This window comes from Mustela nivalis, assembly GCF_964662115.1.
Source record: "Mustela nivalis genome assembly, chromosome: 17".
NCBI lineage: Eukaryota > Metazoa > Chordata > Mammalia > Carnivora > Mustelidae > Mustela > Mustela nivalis.
This window is the reverse complement of record NC_139036.1, coordinates 22,692,504-22,716,895: the sequence shown is the minus strand read 5'-3', so window position 1 is coordinate 22,716,895 and position 24,392 is coordinate 22,692,504. Positions and strand designations below refer to the sequence as shown.

The following is a 24,392-nucleotide window of genomic DNA, read 5'->3' as shown; positions in this document are numbered from 1 at the left end:
GACAGATATGGGAATGCCACACAGAAGAGTTTTCCCCCACGACTCTTGATTATATAGACTTGGGTGAGGTAAGACAGCTGGTTTCCTAAGTAGATGGCCTTTAAGATTATATACTCTGGCTTTTAGTTTGTCTCTAGATGGAGTGTTTCATGATATCATGAAGGTGTATCTGCTTTGAAGTCTTCACATATAACAGTTCTTCCAAATAATCTAAGGAATGTTTCTTAGGCCTTTTTCCTACCCATTTTCTCTCTGTCTTAAACTACTTTTCTAAAATGTAAGGACAGATCTTCTAATCAACTCCAGTCTTTGAACGAGGCTAGTGATTTCGTTCAACCTTTTCTCCATTCAGATGGTATCTATCGTACTTGGCTGGGAATGTGGCATTTAAGAAAAAAGGGGGGGGGGGCCAGAATCTTCGATTCAACATAGAGTAGTGCATTTATAAATTAGTATAAGAAAGATCCAGGGGCACCTGGGTGGCTCAGTGGGTTGACTGTGGATTCCGGCTTAGGTCTGATCTCAGGGTCATAAGATTGAGCTCTGTATCAGGCTCTGAGCTCAGGGTGGGGTCTGTTCGTCCCTGTTCCTCTCCTCCCCCAACACACATACTGTCTCTCTTTCACAAATAAGTGAATAAATCTTTTAAACTATATTTTAAAAAAAAGATCTAGACTGCTCTGCAATGCAGAGGAAGGAAAAGTTACTTTTAGTTGAGGGATTGGTGAAGGCTTAGTGCAGCTAGAGGTGGAAAGGATAGTTCAACTGGGGAAACAAAGCAAGAACCAAAGATGTGGAGCAGGAAAAAATACAGAGCAAGTAGTAAGTCTGGCTCAGGTTAATGGAGACAAGCAGTATGGTCAGAGAGGTAGGAAAAGCCTTTGAACAGGTTGTATATATCTCTTTCTCTTTTTTTTTAAACATATGCATTTCTTTCTTTCTTTTTTGAAAGATTTTATTTATTTATTTGACAGAGAGAGATCACAGTAGACAGAGAGGCAGGCAGAGAGAGAGAGAGAGAGGGAAGCAGGCTCCCCGCTGAGCAGAGAGCCCGATGCGGGACTCGATCCCAGGACCCTGAGATCATGACCTGAGCCGAAGGCAGTGGCTTAATCCACTGAGCCACCCAAGCGCCCCCCTGTATTTCGTTTTTAATTACTCGAAGAAATACCCTTTCGGAGGGCACCTGTGCCCATTTACAGGGAGGATATTTGATACTGCAGAGATCTCCATCCCTCCCCCTAAGAAGACGGGCCTCACCAAATCAGGTTTATGTTCCATTATTTTGGGGACAGGAGCATGCTTTCCATTTGACTTTTCATGAATTCACAAGTTGAGCTAGACTATACAAAATGTTAATAGCCAGCTAGGATTTGTTGAACCTTACTATGTGTTAGTATTTTTTTTTTTTTTAAGATTTTATTTATTCGGGGTGCCTGGGTTGCTCAGTGGGTTAAAGCCTCTGCCTTCAGCTCGGGTCATGATCCCGGGGTCCTGGGATCGAGCCCCGCATCGGGCTCTCTGCTCAGCGGGGAGCCTGCTTACTCCTCTCTCTGTCTGCCTCTCTGCCTCCTTGTGATTTCTGTCTGTCAAATAAATAAATAAATCTTTAAAAAAAAAAAAGATTTTATTTATTCAATTGACAGAGAAAGACCACAAGTAGAGGGAGTGGCAGGCAGAAGGAGAAGCAGGCTTCCTGCTCAGCAAGGAGCACAATGTGGGGCTCCATCCCAGGACCCCAGGATCATGACCCGAGCCGAAAGCAAATTCCCAACTGACTGAGCCACCCAGGCCCCCTTGTGTGTTAGTTCTTAAATGCTTAATGAGTTGATGTCTATAAATCCTCATTACATTCTCATGAATTAGCTATATTTTATTTATATGGAAACTGGGATGTCAAAGATTAAGCAACTTGGGGGGCTTGGGTGAATCAGTTAAGTACCCTACTCTTTTTTTTTTTTTTTAAGATTTTATTTATTTATTTGAGAGAGAGGTAGCAAGAGAGAACACGAGTGAGAAGGAGAGGGATGGCAGACACTTAACTGACTGAGCCCCCCCAGGATCCCCAAATGCCTAACTCTTGATCTCAGTTCAGGTCTTGGTATCAGAGTCATGAGTTTGAGCCTCACATTAGGCTCCACACTGAGCATGGAGTCTACTTTAAAAAAAAAAAAAAGATTAAGCAACTTGCCTAAGGTTGTACAGGTTATTAATATTAGTGCCAAGATTCAAATCTTGACAGTCTGGCCCTGTCAGACTCTGCTGTGACTTCGTGAGGTGGAGGGCCATTGGAGGACATAAAGCAAACCTCATCTGACCTATGATTTCCAAGTTGGTTGGCTGCTGTGTGGAAAACAGTCTGGGAAGTGGTATACAGTGGTATACAGGCCGGGAGACTAGTCAGCAAGCTACAGCGATAATGCTGGTGAGAGCTAATGGTGTCTTGAACCACGATGGGGCAGTGGAGGTGATCATGAGTGGTCAGAATCTGGTCAAATCTGTATATATTTTGAAGATTTTTGTTTATCAATTTGAGAGAGAGAGAGGAGAGAGAACAAGTAGAGGGGAGGGACAGAAGGAGAAGCCGATTTCCTGGCAAGCAGGGAGCCCGATGTGGGGCTCAATCCCAGGACCCCGGGATCATGACTGAGCCATGCAGGCGCCCCTGAATCTGGATATATTTTAAAGGAAGGACTGGCCAGATTTACTAGTGGATTGGTTGTGGTAGGTGAGTCAAGTGTGACTGAGTCAAGTGTGACAAGTTTCTGGTCTAAGTAACTGTTGGGAAAAATTATCATTTACTGAGGTTTGTAAGACTGTAGAAGGAGCATATTTCTGGGTGAATAATCATTTTGTTCTTTCACATATTAAATTTAAGTTCCTTATTAGACCTACAAGTGAAGATACTGAGGAGACAGTTGGATAATCTGGAGTTAGTGGGAAGAGCCAGGTTGGACAGTTTTTAGATTAAATAAATTTAGATTAAATGAATCATCTTGGATTGTGATTGCTGGGTCAGACTGAGTTTATCTAAGGAACTATCAAACTGCGTTCTAGAGTGGCCATGCCATTTTCCATTCCCACCAGCACCTATGAGATTTTCTGTTGTTCTTCATCCCTACCTGCATTTGGTATTGTCAGTTGTTTATGTTCTTTTTTTTTTTTTTAAGATTTTATTTATTTATTTGTCAGAGATCACAAGCAGGCAGAGAGAGAGGAAGGGAAGCAGGCTCGCCGCTAAGCAGAGAGCCCAATGCAGGGCTCGATCCAAGGACCGTGGGATCATGACCTGAGCCGAAGGCAGAGGCTTTAACCCACTGAGCCACCCAGGCATTCCATGTTTATGTTCTTTTTTCAAAAATACTTTATTTCATTCTTTTAAGTAATCTTTAAACCCAGTGTGGGGCTTAAACTCACGACCTCAAGGTTTAGAGTCACACGCTCTACCAACGGAGCCAGCCAGACTACCCCCTCTTATTTTTGCTTTCAGCTATTCTGTATACATGTAGTTGTATCTTATTATGGTTTTAATTTTCTTTTTGATAGCCAAAGATTGTGTCTTTTCCAATGCTCACTTATTGTCCATTTGTATATTTTCATTGGTGAAGTGTTTTTTCAAATCTATTGCCTATTTAGAACAATTTTTTTAATTATTGAAATTTGGTGAGTATAAGTCAAATAAATAAAATCTTTAAAAATAAATAAATAAATAAAAGATTTTATTTGTTATCCAACAGAGAGAGAGATCACAAGTAGGCAGAGAGGCAGGCAGAGAGGGGAAAGCAGGCTCCCTGCTGAGCAGAGAGGCCAATGCAGGGCCCAGTCCCAGGACCCCGAGACCATGACGGGAGCCAAGGCAGAGGCTTAACCACTGAGCCACTTATGTGCCCAGTGTAAATTAATTTTGTATTAATTGTATTTCAGTTGTACATGCAGTGAGGAGGTCACTACCATAAATTATTTTGTATAGCATTTTTCTTTTTCATATAGTTTCTTGCAAAGCTAATTTTCTGTGAGAGAATAGCTACAGCAGTGTCTGAGGCTATGATGTTCTCACTACTTGTCTTGCAGCTTAAAAATTCAGTGGTTTTTAAACCTTTGTTCTACTTCTTAGTGAACTATGAAAATAATTCTGTGTCTCAGATTTATTAGCTATTTATTTCCCTGGCTCGTTCCATGTTCAGAGCAACTTTTATAAACTTTTTATGTTGTGCTTGTCTTCTTTATCACTTACCGTTTCAGTGACAGATGCTTTTAGGAATTATTTTGTAATTTATTCAAATTAGTTTTTTTCTTCTTTCCAAGATTTTTTTTCTCTCATTGCATTGAAGGCCTTTTCTATTTTACTGCTATTTATTTATTTGAGAGAGAGTGGGGGGGGGGGCTGAGGGTAAGGGAGAGGGGGAGAGGGACAAGCAGACTCCCCACTGAGTGTGGAGCCTGACTGGAGCTTGATCTCATGACCCTGAGATCATGACCTGAGCCAAAATCCATCAAGAGTCTGACATTTAACTGACTGAACCACCAGGTCTCCCCACTGTTAGTCTTATGTGAGCTTCCTTGTACATGATGAGTCACTTTTCTCCTACTACTTTAAAAATTCTGTCTTTGAGTTTGAACAATTTGATTATAATGTGTTTCACTGTGATTTCTTGGGTTTATCCTATTTGGTGTCTGTTAGGCTTCTTGAATCTAAATGTCCATTTCCTGCTCCATATTTTCAGTTGTTATTTCTTAAAAGATTTTATTATTTATTTATTTATTTGACAGAGATCACAAGTTGGCAGAGAGGCAGGCAGGGCTGGGGGGGGGGAGCAGGCTCCCTGCTGAGCAGAGAGCCCGATGCGGGGCTTGATCCCAGGACCCTGGGATCGTGACCTGAGCCGAAGGCAGAGGCTTAACCCAGTGAACCACCCAGGTGCCCCTCAACTGTTATTCCTTTAAATGAACATTCAGCCCCTTTCTCCCCCCTCCATAAGTCGCTTAGACTTTCTTCATTCTTTTTTCTTTTGTCCCTGTTTTTGGATAATCTCAAATGACCTGTGTTCGAATTTGATGTTTCTTTCTTCTGCTTGGTTGTGTAATGTTACACTTCTCTTATGAATTTTTCAGTTATTATTGTACTCTTCAGTTCCAGAATACCTGTCTAGTTTTTTTAGATATATATTTTTCATCTCTTTGTTGGTATTCTAATTTTACTCATGTCTTATTTTCTTGACCTTGTAGAGCATCTTTATGATGGTTGTTTTGAATTGTCAGATAATTTATGCCTCCATTTTATTACGATAATTTTTTAGAAGACTTTATTTGAGAGAGAGAGAGCATGCATATGAGCTCAAGTTGGGAGAGGGAGGGGGAAGAATTGACAGGGGTGAGTGCAGAGCCCAACATGGGGCTTGAGCTCACAACCCTGAGAGCATGACCTACACTGAAATCAAGAGTTGGATACTCAACCAACTGAGCCACCCAGGTGCCCTCATTAAGGATAATTTTTTTGAGATCTATTTTAGTTTTTTATTTGTTTGTCCCATGTGTTCCTCTTTCTCCAAATGTCTTACATTTTTGTGTTGGGATCTATACATAGGAGAAAGCATCCACCTCTCCCCGTTTTTAACCTGGCTTTATGCTGGAAAAGACCCTTGCAGATGAATTCAGCTAGAGATGCTGGGAGCCTCTGCCACCTCTTTTGGGAGGATGTGACTTCCCTGTGCTCGTGTGTACAATTTCTCAACCTGAGAGCTTCCTGGGTCTTTCAGGAGCTCGTATCTCTTGCTCCCTCTGGTGCCTGTTTGTGGCACTGCCTGTTCTCTGATGTACAGCAGTAAGCAGCCCTGTTCTCTCTCGTACTCAGTGGCCACCAGGGATCCAGAGTTTGCCAGCTCCCCATCAGTGCCCACATCCAATGAGACAGATAGCATCCCTTTGAGCATCCCTGTGAAAAGCTAGCGCAGAAGCATATTCAGTTCTTTCTTCCTCCCAGGGAGAGAAGCCTCAAGTTATGCACCTGCTCTGAGTCACACCCAAAATGTACTGGCTATTAGATGCCACTCCTCTCATTTCTTTGGTCTTAGCAGCATTCAGGCAACTGTACTGTGCTTGTTCTGTCTGTGCTCTAAATGAGGTGCAACAGAAATCAGTGCTTAGGCAGCTTTCCAAAGAGCTGGAATGTTGGATGCACGCTCCACTCCTCTCTCTCCCTCTCCCTCTGTCCCAAAGGAAAAGTCAGAAGCCCGGGTGTTCTTGCCAGGCACTGAGCTGTGTAGCTTCGGAGAGGGGCTGACTTGGGAAAGTGAAATTTTTCTTCTTACCCATTTCACTGCAGCTGTTTTCAGCTTGTGGTCCCTTGAGGGACTGCAGCCTCTTAACTAGATTCTGGAAATCTCATAAAGGTTTTTTGGTCTGTGTATCATTGTTAAAGCAGTGTTTCTGAAGTGGTAGAAGGAGGACTGAGACTTAGGAGTCTGCCGTCTTGCTGACATCAGTCACCTCTTCTCCGTACTTCTTAAGACTGCTGGTTTAAAACACTTTAAGTGAAATGACTTCAGAAACCTGCCCACATATTTATTTTGATCCTACATGTTTGTCACTTTGTAACAAAAGACATTTTCAGGACATAACAAGTATAAATAATCACATCTTCCCTTGGTACAGCTACATTCTGTTCCTTGCTAATTTTTCTTTTTCTATACTTGCAAAATCTGGCTTTCTGGAACGGAGGGAAAGATGCATCTGGTAGTAGAGATACAGGTTGACTTTATATTGTAAGTTTCCTATTTCTAGAGTGCATAAGGATTTATTTTGAGACTAAAACAGAAAAAGAAATGCTTGAACCTTCTACATATGAAGTTCGGCAAGCAAAATGTGTTAGTAACTATTTTATCTACTTTTAAAAAGTTATGTCTATTTTTAGAGGCTTTTAATAGTCAATAAACAGTAATCAAACCACTGCATAGACTCTTACTTTGAAGGTTTAGATGTTATGGCAGACAGTAATAGTCACGTGTCTTATCATGGCAAGTATGACAAGTTTTCTGTGTGTCCAGAGCCAGAACATAAAAATGGGAATGCGCTGCCGTAGCTGTGAATAGCTACCATAGCGTCTACAGTCAGAATGCCTGAATTCCTGTCTTGGGTCCAGCACTCAGCCAGGTGAACACGGTCAGGTTACTTAGCCTCTTTTTAATCTTGCTTTTTCTCATGGATAAAATGGGTATGGAAATAAGAGCACCTACCTCATGGGTTATTAGGGGAATTCAATGAGATGTTTGATAGAGATAAAAAATTTTTAGATCAGTGCCTGGAATTTAGGAACTGCTGAATTATCATTGGGTATTATTAAGAGCAAGTTTGATGAGATTGCTCTTTTTAACCTTAGTGACTGTTAGATATATTTAAAAAAAAAAAAGGAGAAGAAGAAGATGATTAATGATCTCTCTCTACCTCATTTCCAGAGTTGAAACCGTGGGGCAGCCAGACAGAAGAGACAGTATAGGAGTGTGTGCAGAAAAACAGAATGGATATGACTCTCTGCAGCGGGACCAAGCCGTGTGCATCAGTACAAATGGTAAGAGACGCACGACTACTGTTCTCTTCAAAGAATGTGAATTGCTGGAGTAAGATGTGAATCTGTCCCAGCCACCACACGTCTGTAGCAGGAGATGAGAAAGTTTAAGTCTTTATGACATACCTGTATGGCTACTATGTGCTAGGCATTACTCTCTTCCCTTTACAAAGAATAAATCATTTACTCCTTTTAACAATTTGTCGAGGTGGGAAGTAATATTCTATCCATTTTATAGGTGATGAAAACCAAGCCACAGAGAGGTTGAGTGACTCACTTAAATTCCCATAGCTCAGAGGTGACTGAGTTGGGATTTGCACTAGGCAATCTTTGTCTGGATTCCGTGTGCATAGGTCATCTGAATTCAACAACAATTGGTGAACTGAAGAGAGAGTTTACTTAATTTGTTATATCTCCCAAGGGTTCTTTGGCCCCTTACTCTAAAGTCATCACACATTTTTTTTTTTTTTATCTTTTTTTTTTTTTTTTTTTTTAAAGATTTACTTATTTGACAGATAGAAATCACAAGTAGGCAGAGGCAGGCAGAGAGAGAGGAGGAAGCAGGTTCCCTGCTGAGCACAGTCCGATGCGGGACTTCATCCCAGGACCCTGAGATCATGACCCGAGCCGAAGGCAGAGGCTTTAACCCACTGAGTCACCCAGATGCCCCTATTTTTTATTTTATTTTTAAAAAGATTTTATTTATTCATTTGCGAAAGAAAGAAGGAGAAGGAAAAGGGAAGAGGGAGAGAGAGAGAAGCAGACTCCCTGCTGAGCAGGAGCCCAACTTGGGGCTCGATCCCAGAACCTGATATGACCTGAGCTAAAAGCAGAGACTTAACCAATGAAGTCACCCGGGCGCCCCTACAGTAATCGTACTTTTGAAATCCCCTCTCCAGATGTGTTAATATCTTGTGGTGTGGGTCAAGCAGTAGGTAGAACAAGATTCTTGTTTATTTCATGTGCAACAATGTTGCTATTCCACAGGATATAATTTTGTAATGGAGTCAAGTTTCTTTTGATGCCATCCATGTGGGAAACTCCATCTCTGTTCTAGAAGAGTAGAACCCTGGATCAGAATTCTAAAATATGATTAAAGCTTTAACTTTCTCTCCTGCCTTGGGGATGGGGGTTAATTAACATGTTGAAATGCATTCTCTTTGACCAGTTGGCATTCTAAAATGTTTTCTTGATCTGAGTAGGGAAATTATCTGTGTTATGGGTAATCTAGAATCCATTTCCATTCTTCATTATCGCTCAAATGTAAATGACTCTTTACTTTAACATTTTAGGTGCAGTTTTTGTAAATGGAAAAGAAATGACTAATCAGTTGCCAGCAGTTACTTCTGGGTCCACTGTCACATTTGACATTGAAGCTGTAACTCTAGGATCCACCAATAATAACGAAGGAGGAAACTTCAAGCTTCGAGTAACTATTAGCTCAAATAACAGAGAGGTGGTTTTTGACTGGTTACTTGAGCAATCTTGTGGTTCTCTTTATTTTGGTTGCTCGTTTTTCTATCCTGGATGGAAAGTGTTGGTATTCTAGATTTTTGGGTGATTGGTTTTGGTTTTGCAGGGTTTTAAATGTAGCTGTCATCAGCTGAGTTTAATTGCAATTGGTTCAAAAAAAGTTGTTAGATTCATCTCTCATTGAAGCCATTGGAAATGGAAATTGTTGACTGGATTTATTTTGGAGTATTTTAGCAGTAAGAGATTTGACTATTGTGGACAAAATTGTAGTGCAGTCTTGTAGCGTAGTGTTAATTGAAATATCAGCACCATGATAAAAATGAAATAGGCTTTTAAAGTATGCGGAGATACAGGAAGCCCAACACCCTTTCACTGTGTACTTCTTAAAAAGTTGATTATTAGAACAGAAAAACTTAATGTAACATTATCTTATTAAATTTCTATCTTTTTTAAGGACCCCAGACCATGTAACACTTTAGGATCAAACAGCAGGACTAGAGCAGCCAGAAGCTGGAGTTCTGTAACTTACAATCACTTGTGTGCTCTCCGCATGAGTGGTGAATATGTTCTTCATATTCGGGTATTTGTAAGCAGTACTGAATTTTATCTCACGTTCAGTAATCTTTAAAGTCCCAAAAGTGTGATAATTCTTGCGTTAAAAATTACGGAGCAAATGTCTACAATAGGCAGAGTATTTTCTTTTTTCTCTCAGTGCAGTTCGATTCATGCTAGACAAGAGGATTTTTACAGGGTAAAACTACTCATGAAAGTGGTATGTAATTACAGCAGTAGCCATTCACATGTATGTAACATGCACATGTGCATAGCCGGCCTCAGCGATGTGTACGTTCCTGCCCATAGGGTATGAGCTACAGTCCAGTTTAATGTCAGTTTTATAAACGGTCTTTTAGTGGACCAAACAGATATAAGATAAATACTTGACCTATTTTTTTGAAAGATTTAAAATTTGTTTAAGATATTTATTTGAAGGACCTACTTAGTATGTAAAAATGATTATCTTAACTCGCTATACCAGCCTACAGATTTTTTTTAATGTGAATTTTTTTTCCTTCATTTTTAACAGTACAAATGTCGAAAAGCAAGTTTGATATTTTTGTAAGATAATTTATTTGGGGATTCAGATTCCCTGTTAGACAATCATGACCTTTTCCCCTTGCTTTTTTATATATAAGTCAGCCGTCTTTCATTTGTCTAGTGATTGTTAAGATGTGCTAGAATGTAGATGCCTCATCCAGCTGTCTGAAACAACATAAAAACAAAATAAAAACAAAAATAAAAAACAAAATAAAAAACTAAAAGTTAAATGTGTGTGTTTTTTTCTTCTGTGAGGTTTGATGAATTCAGTTTTAATCTTTTAGGTAAAGGGAGAAAAGGATTTCTAGTGTCTCTTTGTTTGTTGTTTTTTTTTAAGATTTTACTTATTTATTTGAGAGAGAGATCACAACAGGCAGAGAGGCAGGCAGAAGGAGAGGGAGAAGCAGGCTCCCTGCTGAGCAGAGAGTCCCGGGACCCTGGGATCATGACCTGAGCAGAAGGCAGATGGTTAACCCACTGAGCCATCCAGGTGCCCCTGTTTTTTGTTTGTTTGTTTGTTTGTTTGTTTATTTTTTAAAGATTTTTTTTTCCTTAGGGTGCCTGGGTGGCTCAGTCAGTTAAGCATCTGCCTTTGGCTCAGGTCATGATCTCAGGGTCCTGGGATCAAGCCTCATGTTGGGCTCCCTGATTGGCAGGAAGCCTGCTTCTCCCTCTCCCTCTGCCTCTCCTCCCCCTCTTTGTGCTCTCGCTCATGTGGTTTCTCTCTGTCCAGTAGAGAGAGACAGCGAGAAAACACAAACTGGGGGAGGGGCAGAGGGAGAAGAACACTTCTCACTGAGTGCAGAACCTGACGGGGGCCTTGATCCCAGAACCCTGAGATCATGACCTTAAGTCAGATGCATAACCAACTGAGCCACCCAGGTGCTCCTTTCTCCGGTCATTTTAATACGGGTTTCATTGTGGCTTGTGACAAGTTACTTATACTTTCTTATATTCTGTGTATCTGATACCGAACACAGTGCCCGACACATAACATGTTTACAGTAAATGTTAGGTTGAATGAATGTGGTTGGATTATTTTCTCCAGAACATCTTTATCTCGTTCCCTTCATTTGTCAAATATTTACTGAATGTCATATTTTTCTTTTTTTTTTTTTAAAGATTTTAATTTTATTTTATTTATTTATTTGTCAGGGATAGAGGGAGAGAGAGCGAGCGAGCACAGGCAGACACAGAGGCAGGCAGAGGCAGAGGGAGAAGCAGGCTCCCTGCCGAGCAAGGAGCCCGATGTGGGACTCCATCCCAGGACGCTGGGATCATGACCTGAGCCGAAGGCAGCTGCTTAACCAACTGTGCCACCCAGGCGTCCCAATGTCATTTTTTTCTTATCCTCCACAGGAGGATAAGTCATGTCTTAAGTTTATACGAATAGGATCTGCCTTTTTGTAGAAATGACTAAAACCTAACTTAATTCTAGATGAACGTGGATTATAATATTTTGACCTCTGAAAATAATTTAAGTATTACTTTCTTTTTTTGAAGATTTTTATTTTTAAGTGATCTCTGCACACAACATGGGGCTTGAACCCACAACCCCTAAGATCAAGAGTCTCATGTTCCACTGACTGAGGCAGCCAGTTGCCCCTGCCCTTGAACTGTGAACTTACAGTTTTGTTCAAAGCCAACTCATTTTCTTTAAATAGATAAAGGAACCCTGTATTGCAAATCCGTTGTGTGCTTGGAGGGGTGAGACAGTTTAGGTGATGATAATTATAACAACTATAAGAATTGACATTTATTGAGCTTCTACTCTGTGCCAGGCACAAATGCTAAATTTTCAAAATACATTTATTATATCATTTAATCCACATGGGCTCCTTACTATCTTGTTATTACTGTTGTTTCACCCTACAGACAATAAAACTTAGGTTCAAGAGATGTGAATTAATTTATCTAAGGTCAGGGCCAGTAACTAGTCTAGTCGAGATCCTAGCCCGGACCTGATGCACTCTGCGGCCGCCACTCATAACCGTTGTGCTCCCAGGAAGAGTGTACAGTAAGGGGAAAGACTCAGGGGTAGATAAGAATCACCAACGGGATCCAAGGTAGCAGGTGATGGAATGGCACTAAGAAAGGAAAGGCTGACTGTCTCTGCCTAAAGATCTCAAGGAGCAAAGTCAATCTCAAAAGGTGAATGGAAATTTGTCAAGCCCAGCACTGGCATCTGAAGCAGAAGGGAGGAACTTACAGTTCTGGTGGAGGTGAGAACTGTGTGTGTCGTGGCGAGGGACGTGGTATGTGAGGTCTCAGTGAGGGGCTGAGGGGTGCCGAGAAGTAACATGGCATGTTTGTTTTGAAACTGACAAACTGGGGCGCCTGGGTGGCTCAGTGGGTTAAAGCCTCTACCTTCAGCTCAGGTCATGATCTCAGGGTCTGGGATCGAGTCCTGCATCAGGCTCTCTGCTCAGCGGGGAGCCTGCTTCTCCCTCTCTCTCTGCCTGCTACTCTGTGTACTTGTGATCTCTGTCAAATAAATAAATCTTTTTTATTAATATAATTTTTTATTTTTTTAAATAAACATTTATTTTTTGTCCCCAGGGGTACAGGTCTGTGAATCGCCAGGTTTACACACTTCACAGCACTCACCATAGCACATACCCTCCCCAATGTCCCTAACCCCACCCCCTTCTACCCACCCTCCTCCCCCCAGCAACCCTCAGTTTGTTTTGTGAGATTGAGTCACTTATGATTTGTCTCCCTCCCAATCCCATCTTGTTTCATTCTTCTCCTAACCCCTAATAAATAAATCTTATTAATGGGTAGAATGTTTTGATCTTGTGGAGTTCTATATCTTTGCTGGCGTTCTGTCTAGTTGCTCTATCAGTTCTCGAGAGGGGAGTGTCAAAGTCACCAGTTGTAACTGCATTCATTCGTCTGTTTCTCCTTTTAGTTCTTCTAGTTTTTGACTTCTATCTTTTGTAGCGCCTTTGTCTTAAGAATACACACTTAGGATTGCTGTATCTTTTTGGAAGATTGACTGTTTTATCATAATGTCCTTCTCTCTCTCTGGTATTTTTCTTCCTCCAAGGTCCACTTTATCTGATAATAATCTAACCTCTCCTTTCCTGTAATTAATGTTTGCATGATACGTATTTTCCATCCTATGCTTTCTACTTTTCTATGTTATTATATTTGGAGTTAGTTTCTTGTAGATAGCATATAGCTGAGTCATGGGATTTTTTGTTTGTTTTGTTTTTAATTTATTCTGTCAATCTCCAAGTTTTGTTTGGTCTATTTAGACCATTTACTTTTAATTTTATTATTGATATGTTAGGGCTTGAGTTGGCCATTTTTCTTTTTTGTTTTCTGTCCTCTCTGGGTTTTTTTTTTGTTTGTTTTGTTTTTTTTAGATTTTATTTATTTGAGAGAGGCACACACACAGAGAGAGAGGGGACACAAGGGGTGGGGCAGGGAGGGAAAAGCAGGTTCCCTGCTGAGCAGGAGCCCAATGCAGATGCGGGCTCTATCCAGGACCCTGAGATCATGACCTGAGCTGAAGGCAGAGGCTTAACCCCTGAGTCACCCAGGCGCCCATGGCTTTTCTTTTTTCTGCCTTCTCATGGGTTGCTTCAACATATTTTGGAATTCCATTTTGATTTCTCTGTAGTGTTTTTGAGTGTCTCTTTGTGTAGCTTCTTCAGTAATTGTTCTAGGTATTAAAAATATGTATATATATACATTAATATATGTGTATTATGTATATATTACATATATGTATTGTGTATGTGTGTTTATACAGATCTATGTGGAGCTATATCTACATCTACATTAGTATGGTAATGGCTTTTTTAATAATCAGGAGAGTCCTGTTTGGATTTCTTTGGATTAGCGAAAACAGTACTAATGTAGGTCTTTGGTAAAGTGAAGTGGCGTAATGTGAACTTCCGGAAAGCAGAGAGGATATTGTTCACTTTACCCCGTTTGAGCTTATGAAAAGTGTTGTAGGAACACTCCACTTTCAGAAAGCAGGGGATATAAAACTTACCAGTAATTGGTGTTATCATTTCAGCAGTTCAAGTGAAATAATCCTTACATCTCTTCTCCATTTACAGCAAAATTTTTTTTCTTAAATATTTTCTCTATATACATTTAGAACCTTACTAGACAATGTTTCCTTGACCATTAAAAAACAACTTTCAGAAAACTCGAGAAGCAATGCCTATTGTATTTATCTATATTTCTGCTGTGTTCTTTTTTCCTTCATGCTCTTCCGAGTTTCCTTCTGTTATTATTTCCTTTCTGTTTCAAGAACTTCCTTTAGCCGTTCTTTTATGATAAGCCTGCTGGTGAAAAATTCTCTTTGATTTCTTCTCTATTTCTTCTCTTGAGAATGTTTTGATTTTCCCTTTATTCCTGGAGGTTGTTTCACTGAACATAGGATTCAAGGTTGAAAATTCTTTTGTGTGTTTGTGTGTGTGCTGGTCGGGGGTTCTTAAACTCATGACCCTGGGATCCAGATCTGAGCTGATAATCAAGAGTCAGACACTTGGGTGTCTGGGTGGCTCGGTGGGTTAAGCCTCTGCCTTTGGCTCAGGTCATGATCTCAGGGTCCTGGGATTGAGCCCCACATTGGGCTCTCTGCTCAGTGGGGAGCCTGGTTCCCTCTTTCTCTGCCTGCCTCTCTGCCTATTTGTGATCTCTTCTCTATCAAATAAATAAAATCTTTAAAAAAAAAAAGTCAGACACTTGACTAACAGAACCCCCAGGTACCCCCAACAATTCTTTCCTTTCACTACTTGGAAAGTATTACGTGACCTCCCGTGGCCTCTGATGAAAAATCTGCTGTCATTTTCATTGTTTTTCCTTGTAGATAAAGTGTCATTTTTCTGTAGTTGCTTTCAAAATATATGTATTTTTTTGTCTTTAGTTATTGGAAGTTTAATTATGATGTGTCCTTGTATGGGTTTCTTTAGGGTTATCCTGTATGGGTTCTTCAGCTTCTTGGAATGTTAGGTTTATGTAATGTGCCACATTTGGAAAGTTTTTAGCCATTATTTCAAGTACTTTTTTCAACCCTGTCCTCTTTTTCCTGCTAGGACTCCAGTGACACAAATTTTACATCTTTTGTGTATTTCCACTGATTCCTGAGGTTTTGTTGGTTTGAAGTTGGTTTTTTTCTCTGTCGTTCAAATTAGGTAATTCCTGTTGTTCTACTTCCAGTCCCCTGAGTCCAGTCTCTGTCACGTCCCTCCTACTGTTGGGCCCATCCACTGAGCTTTTCATTATTTGTTTTGGTTATTGTATTCCTCAGTTCAAAAACATCCATTTGGATGGTCTCCGTACCCTCTCTTTCTGTGCCAGACTCTTTATACTCTTTGCTGAGCCTGTTCATTTTTCATCTGTTTCAAGTGTGTTCGTAAGTGCTCGTTGAAACATTTTAATCATGGCTTTGGCAATGGGGAGTCTTACGTGTCTGTTCCACTGGGCCAAGGGATGTTCAGATAGCTAATTAAAACATCCTGGTGGTTCTGTGAGGGTGTTTCTGGAAAAGATTAGCATCTGAATTGATAGACTGAGGAGAGCAGGTGGCTCTCCCCAGTGTTTTGGGTCTCATCCAATCTGTTGATGGCTTAAATAGAACAAAAAGGCGGAGGAAGGTTGAATTTGCTCTTTGCCCATTGAGCTAGGACATCCTCAGGACTCCTGGTTCTGGGGCCTTCATATCTGGACTGGAATCTACACCTCTGGCTCTTGGGCCTTTGAACTCCATCATCTGCTCTCCTGGGCTCCTAGCGTGCAGACAGTAGATCTTGGCACTTCTCAGCTTCTATAATCGTTGATTGGTTCTGTTTTTCTGGAGAGCTCAAATACGGTGCTTTTAAATTGTCAGTCTGGTGTTGGCATCTGTTGTCTTTCTTTATTCAGTTTGAGGTCTTTCTGACTCTTCGGATGACAAGTGATTTTCTTTTGAAACGTGGGCATTTTGTGTTATGTAATGAGACATGGGATCTTAATTAAACCTTGCCTTTCAGCTAGCTTTCTGACACCAGTCCAACGGGAAAAGATTGAGGGAGGCGGGCACTTTCTCATTACTGCCACATAGGAGATGGAAGGGTAGCTTCCCCTTGGCCTCTATGGACAGCAAGAGGAGAGCCCTTGTTACTGGTGGCGTGGGCATTCCTGTTCCTTGTGTGGTCTCCGCGGATGCTGCAGTGGGGGTGGCCTTGTTCCTCTAGGTAGTGGTAAAAGTCCGGAGTCTCCACTGGTTTCTTCTGAGCCTTATCAGAGCGAGGGAGAGTGATCCTGTTACTGGTGTTGGGGGCAGAGGTCCAGGACAGCTCCTCCCTCACCCTGGAAAATAGGCGGCCTCATTGCTGCCCGGTGGGTGACGGCATTGCCTGCTGGGTCTTCTCTGACGCCGTTCGGCAGAGGTGTTGGGATGTCTCGGTATAGCTTCATGAGTGTGGAAGTCTGGGTTCCCCATTTGGCCTATGCCAGCATGGGGCAGGGTAAGGACAGTCTCTGCTGTAGTTGTAGTTTTCTAGGTCTTCCATCACAAATTTCCAAAGTTTGGGTGGCTTAAATGGACAAATTGATTCTCACAGTTCCAGAGGCTGCTTGTGTGTGTGTGTGTGTGTGTGTGTGTGTGTGTGTGTGTGTGTGTGTGTTTTAAAAAACAAAATGAAAAGAAAATGGGGGTGCCTGGGTAGTTCAGTGGGTTAAAGCCTCTGCCTTCGGCTCAGGTCATGATCCCAGGGTCCTGGGACTGAGTGGCGCATCGGGCTCTCTGCTCAGCAGGGGGCCTGCTTCCCTCTCTCTCTCTCTGCCTGCCTCTCTGCCTACTTGTCTATTCTCTGCCTGTCAAATAAATAAATAAAATCTTTAAAAAAAAAAAGATATTATTATGAAGGCAGATTTGGGAGTCACTGCTCCAAAGTAAACTAAAAGTCCCCACCATGATTGTTTTGCAAATCTAAATGTGTTCTGCTGGAGACTATCCTTTATTCTGAATTAATCTTTCCTGCTCTTTTTGTACTTTATAAAATGAAAGTGCCAGTAGATGTCAGGTTTGTTTTGTTTGCAAATCTCACCAGACAAAACAAAAAGAAATGTGAAAAAGATATATTACGGGTCCATGAAGAGCACAACTCCAAGTTCTACTCAACAGCCCACATTGCCTGATACATGGCCATCTGAAAAATACTTTAAAAGTTAAAAAAGTTGGGGCGCCAGGTGGCTCAGTGGGTGAAAGCTTCTGCCTTTGGCTCAGGTCATGATCCCAGGGTCCTGAGATGGGCCCCGCACCAGGCTCTCTGCTCAGCAGGAAGTCTGCTTGCTCCTCTCTGCCTGCCTCTCTGCCTACTTGTGATCTCTGTCAAATAAATAAAATCTTTTTTAAAAAAAATTTAGGGGCGCCTGGGTGGCTCAGTGGGTTAAGGCCTCTGCCTTCGGCTCAGGTCATGATCCCAGCACCCTGGGATCGAGCCTCGCATCGGGCTCTCTGCTCTGTGGGGAGCCTGCTTCCTCCTCTCTCTCTGCCTGCCTCTCTGCCTACTTGTGATCTCTGTCTGTCAAATAAATAAAATCTTTAAAAGTAAAAAAAAAGTTAAAAAAAAATTTGGGGGGGGCACCTAGGTGGCTCAGGTGTTAAGTGTGTCTTTGGCTCAGGTCATGATCCCAGGATCCTTGGATCGATCCCTGCATCGGGCTCTCTGCTTGGTGGGAAGCCTGCTTCTCCCTCTCCCACTCCCCCTGCTTCCCCTCTCTCTCTGTCTCTGACAAATTTAAAAATTTTTTAAAAAAATAAAATTTTTTTTAGATCTTTGAGAGAGAGTGGGTGTGTGCGATTGGTGGCGGGGGGGTGGGTAGCAGAAGGACAGGGACAAGCAGACTCCATGCTTAGCACGGAGCTCAACATGGGGCTCGATCTCCAATGATCATAAGCTGAGCCAAAATCAAGTCAGACACTCCAACAATGACAGAGCCACCCAGTAAATACTTTCAAATGAGGGTGAGTCATTTTCTGTTTAAAAGACAACTCTATTGAGTAAAATAAGACTAATCTCTCATAAACGGTTTTAACCCCATGAAATTTAATATTGATTAAAGCAAAATTGACCTTTCTAGGCAGCTTCTACTTATTAATCTTACATTAATTACATTACACAGAATTAGACTAGTCCATACAATCTCAGCAGACGTTTGCATCTTCTGAAAATAGCTGTGGAAGAAGAAACTTACTGGAGCGTGTGATTGTCTTTGGGAGGTGAGAGCAGAGGATTGAAGTTGGCAAAACCATATGGTTGTAAGAGAGGGCATGGTGGTGTTAACCACGAACAGGTTACTGTGCCAGGTATCTTTTGGAAGGAGGCGTTTTTATCTCATTTTACGGATGAGGAAACCAACTCCACGCATTTAAGTAACTTTCTGCATTTTGAAGCTGCAAAAGCTGCACAGTTGGCGTTCAAATCCAAGCCTATCCACTCAGCTCTCCCGCACCAAGGGTAGTGTCCACACTAGCCTTTATCCCCCAGGACGCTGCTTTGATATTAGATACTTTGGAAAGTGGTTTATCAAAAGATAGTTGAATGTGCCCCTCTCTGGAACTTAAGATTCACGAGGACAGGAACAACGTCTGTCTTATTCATCTTTGTATAATCATGCCTATCGGAGGCGAAGGCCATAGTAAGTGCTCAGTAAGTAATAATGAATAAGTCTCCATAAGCCTAATTACATGGTAACCCTAGTCCTACTACGAAGCCTCACAGAAGAACCAACCCCCCAGATAAGCGAAATAGGGATACTACAGAGTCCACTCAAAAGAAAATCTTAGTTGGATTGTGAAGAAGAAAGGAGCTAAGCTTTATTGGATCCTTGCTATAGCTGGGTAGTTTACTCGGTGACTCATAGTTTAAGTCAGAAGATAAAGAGCTTTTTTTCTGTTGCCTTTGTAACTTCACCCTTTCTTTGCATTTATAAGCAATGAATCTACTAAAGAAATAGATGTTTATAGGGACAGAAGGAGGAAGTAAATGACTCTGGTTTTGACCCATGAGAATTCTGGTTTTGACCCTGGGAGAATTCTTAGAACAGGTTCTGAGTCTTCAATCTGTCGTTTCCAGTGCTGGTGACAAGTGTTGGCGTACATTTAATAGGTGAGTGAAGGAATGGCTGCTTGTGGCCACATGCTAGAAGGGCAGATAGAAGCTCTTTGCGTGCTGAAAAAGGATAGAGTAGCTTAGACACAAATGTGGCGGTGCACCTGTGTGTGGCCCTTGGTTGAACGAAGCTTTGCCATGTGGATAGGATGGTAATCAAAATGGGAAAATAGATAAAATACCCTAGTCCAGGAGGTATCAACCCTGCTCCCTAGAACCAGCTTTATAGAGTGATCCCATGTGACATTTTTTTTAAAGATTTTATTTATTTGACAGAGATCATAAGTAGGCAGAGAGGCAGGCATCGGATGGGGAAGCAGGCTCCCTGTGGAGCAGAGAGCCTGATGCAGAACTCGAGCCCAGGACCCTGAGATCATAACCTGAGCTGAGGGCAGAGGCTCAATGCATAGAGTACACACTGAGAACACCAGAGCGCATGCATGTACTTAAATTCTTACAACCCAAGAACCGTTAATGCTAAGATCTCTGCTTTAATATGGTATTTGGCATAATTAACAGAACCTCATATATTTCCACTTTTCTAGGAGTGACCTACTATTTATGTTACTTTAACAAAATACAAATTGAATTTTTAGAAACATTCACAATGAACTTCCTGTTTTACTTACTAGAAATTTACCATGTTCCAAGTTCTGTGCTAGACACTTAGCCCTTCTGCCTTTTTCCCAGTACAAACATCATCTTTCTTGAACTCCCTTTTCTAAAATATTCTGGTTTCATTTTTAAATTTAAGAACTATAAAATTAAAAAAAAAAAAGTAGTAAATTGCAATGTCTCAAAAATAGCAATGAAAAGCCTGCCTCTCCTCTGTTTTCTCCAGATTATCTTCCCTAAAAGCAGTGTATCCTTTAGACACATGCTATAACCAAAGCAAATATGGGCACATACTAATTTTTCAGTTAAAAATTTGAAGCACACTAGGAACTGTTCTGTACCTTTTATCTTGGCATTTGTTCCACATTGGTTCACACACACACAAATAAAACACTTCTTTATCCTTTTTTATTGCTGCATATATCCCATTTATATGGATCATATGATATACCCACCCTACTGATGACTTGTGTCTAGTCTGTTTTCAACAGTGGTGGCAATTTATCATTTTACATGTGTTCTAGTTTACTTGTAGAACTACCTAAAGATGGAATTGTTAGAGCAAAGGCTGAAGGCACTGTTTTTTGTTTTTTAAATCTTTTTCAAAGATTTTTCTTTGAGAGTGAGAGCAAGAGAGATCACAGAGGGAGAGAGAGGAGCAGTCTCCTTGCTGAGCAGGGAGCCTGATGTGGGGCTCAGTCCCAGGACCCAAGACCTGAGTCAAAGGCACTTAACTGACTGAGCCACCCAGGCATCCTACATTGTGATTTAATAGGAACTACCAGACTGCTCTCTCAACAGTGTACCATTTTGCAACCAGAAGGGTCTTGAGTGCTTGTTAATAGGCCAAGTAGTGAAACCACTTCCTATTGACAGCAAGCCGAAACCATCTGTGTTCTTGCTCATTCCTTCCTTTTTCTGATAACTTTTTGGTTTCTGTATTCTGCAAACATGGAACCCTGCCATCCACTCTCCCCCAAATTCTTAACTTGGCCTGTCTTGGTATTACCCTATTTTCATACACTCTTCCTGTGTGAAGCCTCTCCACCTCATTTCCCATGCACTAGATACTTTAAACCGGTGTCCTTATCCCATCACTACCCTGAAATTGCCGTCATAACTCATTTTCTGTGCAGCAGGAAGACTGCTGCTTCCTTTCTGAAACCTTCCTGGCTTCGTCACTCCTCTGTCCTGCAATTGCACTGACCGAGGACTTCAGGCATTTACTTCAGGACAAGTAGTGTTCTAGTAGTTGGAGAGTTCACCTGGCTTACTACTACAATAGCCTCCGAATGGTGGCTTCTTCCTCTGTAGAGCCTTCTCCTCTCCCCAGTTCTTAGAGCCATGGCCCACAAAAAACACAGGTTGGTTTGTGTCCTATCTGTGCTGTAAATATCCAAATACCTCCTATTGCCTGGAATCCAAACTCAGCACAGCTTGTAAAACCCTCCGTTCAGGTCACCAAGTATCTGAGCACCTAAAACCATTCAGCAGTACAAACGTCAGTGAGATGGACCTTGCAATGTAATGAGAAAGCAACTGCTCAGAAGAAACCTCTAGAACAAGCACTGGAAGCACAGAGAGGCACTCAACTCAAAGAACACAGAGTAGCATGTGTACAGGTGACTGGTAAATAAAGCAAGAAGAACTCACCTGTCAGCTCCTCTGTAAAGCTTCCCCTAACTCTTCCAGAGTTAACATCAATGACTACTAACCTCACAGAATGTTGTATCACTTTACTTTATAATTCTCATTTGTATCCCAGTCTATGAGCTTTCTGAAAGGCCAAGATAAATTATTTTTCATTAAAAAGAAAAAATTCACAACCAAAGATGGATAGCTGTTAACTATCAGGTTAACTAACACTGACATTACTCTGAACTTCTAAAAATGTTTTTTGATAAATAACATGCCATTTGCAACGGATGTTACTAGAACTAAAAGTGGGATTTTTGCACTGGGTTCGTTTTTTCCCCCTTAATTTATTAACTCTGACTGTTGGGTGTACTTTTTCTGGATCCTTACTATCCTAGCCAAATGAAACTTTTAGTACACACATTAACAATGCATAATAATCAAAACCAAAACCAAAACAGAATACAGCTTTTATATTATTGAACTTTATGTACAAAATCATTTGATTTCAAATAAACATTTAATGTAAAAACAAACGTTCTTTTAAACTGAATTTTTTTTTTTACATCTACTGTACCATTCAAATGCTTTATCATCTTACATGATTTCTTCAAAATCTCTTACCAAGGGTACATATAGAAAAGCATTTTTTTTTTATAAATAGAAACAAAGGGATTTTTTCAGCTTTTATTATAAGATGACATAAAAAGTTTACTCAACAGAAGTAATTTCATTACTATTTGGGGGAGGGACTCACCAACTTTTTGTGCAAACAATGCTAGCCTTCTTTTAAGCATTAAGAGCATAACTGCTTAAGAAATGACATAAGCAATAATTCTACACCTACATCTCCCCTAAAATAATCTATTTTTTTTTTTTACATATGTGCACAGCTTTAGCAAATTAAAGCCCGAGAGAAATGCTCGAGATTCACTATCCAGAGGCATGATCAGAGTTTACTGTAACTCATCACTGAGAGAGCTTACCAATCAAGGAGTCTGTAATGAAAGCTGCAGTTTCCCTCTTTCCTATTTTTCTTAACACAAAAATCAATGACTAAGAACTTAATACTGGATGACAAATCACACCCACACTATTAGTTAAATAGCCTCACAGTTAAACACATCTTAAAAGACCAATCAAATCAGTATTTACATTTTATAAATTTCTGAAGACACCATTAGAAAGCTTATATATCCCTTCATTAAACAAAATAGGGAACTGCATCTGATGGTGGTGGAATGAAATTAAAAAATTAAAAATACCTGTATTTACAGCAGCATTGATCCTTTATAAATAAAGAATATGAAAATGCAATTATCTTTAAGGATAATAAAAAATTGAGGTGATGTTACTCAACCACAGTGCTTGGAGTTGGAATAAAAATCTATTGGTGCTTGTTAATGTGCCAGTAGTGAAACCACTTTCTGTTGGAGAAAATCCAACTGCAAATATGTGCATAAAAACACATATATCACAGGGCAAAACTGCTCACAACAATTCAAGTCAGCTTATCTAATCATGAAATACATTACAAAGACATCCCTTGCAAAGAAAAAAACAAGTTATAGATTTTCTGATTCATTTTTATAGAACATTTCCTTCCTCAAAAGTGGCATCTTAAAAATCCCAAACTCATTCTTCCCTTGGTTTATAATGAAAAGATGTAGACAGCTGAATTTTTCAATGTGATTACCATACTGAAAAGTTAAAAAACAAAAACAAAAACAAAAAACAAACCCAAAACAGCAATATTTTTTCAAGTTTAAAAAAACATACTGGGTGAGCAATGCAGAAAAAGTATCCACATAAAAACAAAATGGTCAGTAACCTTTTAAGCCAACATGACATTTCACGGTCAACAATGTGAAAAATTGATATTGTCTCAAACAGGCATAAGATGAAGAAGTGCTATTTTAAAATTGTAAAACTTCTATAAAGAAGGATCTTATGTTGTAATTTCTCATTCCAAATTGATAAATGATTTCAAAATCAAGGATCAAGGTTTGATTGCAATAATAATGCAACATAATTTCCAAAAATCTTCAATTTCTAAAAAGGAATAACACTCTAATTTTCCCTCCCCAAAAAAGTCTTCACAATTACGAAGTAGAAAAATGGCCAGTCACAAATGCTAAAACCATTATAATTTAAATATATGAAATAATTTCTAGATTATCAATTCAATATATTTCATAAGACAATTGCTGAAGTTAAAAATACTTTCTTTCAACTATTGCTTTTCATGCTCCAACTAGAGTGTTGTAATGACATCAATGAAATGGACATCCATGTAATGCTGCATGACAAAGTGAAGTTGAGCCCTGACACAAATACCCTTGTTGAAATCATTTACTTCATCTAACAGTGCCTGTTTGAAACCTATGATTACAAACAAAAACAAAACTCTTCCTAGAGGCTGAATTCCCTAGAATGCAATTTCAGTGTTTGTCCATAACACGGGGTTAGGTTTTTTCTTTTCAGAGTTTTTGTTTTTTGCTCTGTTTTGAAACCCCTGAGACACCATCTGCTTCCAAAGCTTTCTCTTTTGAGTTAATTTCACTAAATCCATTTGCTGTCCCATTTTGTTCTTCAGTGATTTCTTCATTTGCAGGGGGAGCAGATTCTCCTTTTTCTAATTTTTGCTGCATTTCACGGAGCTTGGTAACAGCTTTATCTATTGACATTATGCTAATAAGATTAAAGTCATGCATGCTGACTAGATGAAGCATGAAGTTTCGACATAAATTCTTCTTAATTATTTTCTGTCCATAGTTTTCTACAAACAGCATACAGGCATGATTCATTTGATTGTCAGCAATAAACCTATTCAATAAAAATAACACAAACATCAACAGTGATATAAAGCATTTTTGTCAAATGCAACATGGTAA

The 24,392-nt window shown here is 40.3% G+C and overlaps 2 protein-coding genes across 3 annotated transcripts in view; one reads left to right on the top strand and one right to left on the bottom strand.

Moving 5' to 3' along the window:
- CRLF3 (cytokine receptor like factor 3) overlaps window positions 1-10,347 on the top strand; it is a 37,112-nt gene extending 26,765 nt beyond the window's left edge. Inside the window, 3 exon segments of the mRNA XM_082707353.1 lie at window positions 7,452-7,564; window positions 8,854-9,079; window positions 9,081-10,347. Of these exon segments, the coding sequence (XP_082563479.1) occupies window positions 7,452-7,564; window positions 8,854-9,079; window positions 9,081-9,168 (427 nt within the window). The 3' untranslated portion in view covers window positions 9,169-10,347.
- Window positions 10,348-21,954: 11,607 nt separating this feature from the next.
- Window positions 21,955-24,392, bottom strand: part of SUZ12 (SUZ12 polycomb repressive complex 2 subunit) — a 43,507-nt gene continuing 41,069 nt past the window's right edge. For both annotated transcript variants that reach the window (XM_082707341.1, XM_082707342.1), the window contains one exon: window positions 21,955-24,324. In XM_082707341.1, coding sequence (XP_082563467.1) covers window positions 23,979-24,324 — 346 coding nt within the window. In that variant the 3' untranslated portion in view covers window positions 21,955-23,978. The remainder of the gene's footprint in view (window positions 24,325-24,392) is intronic.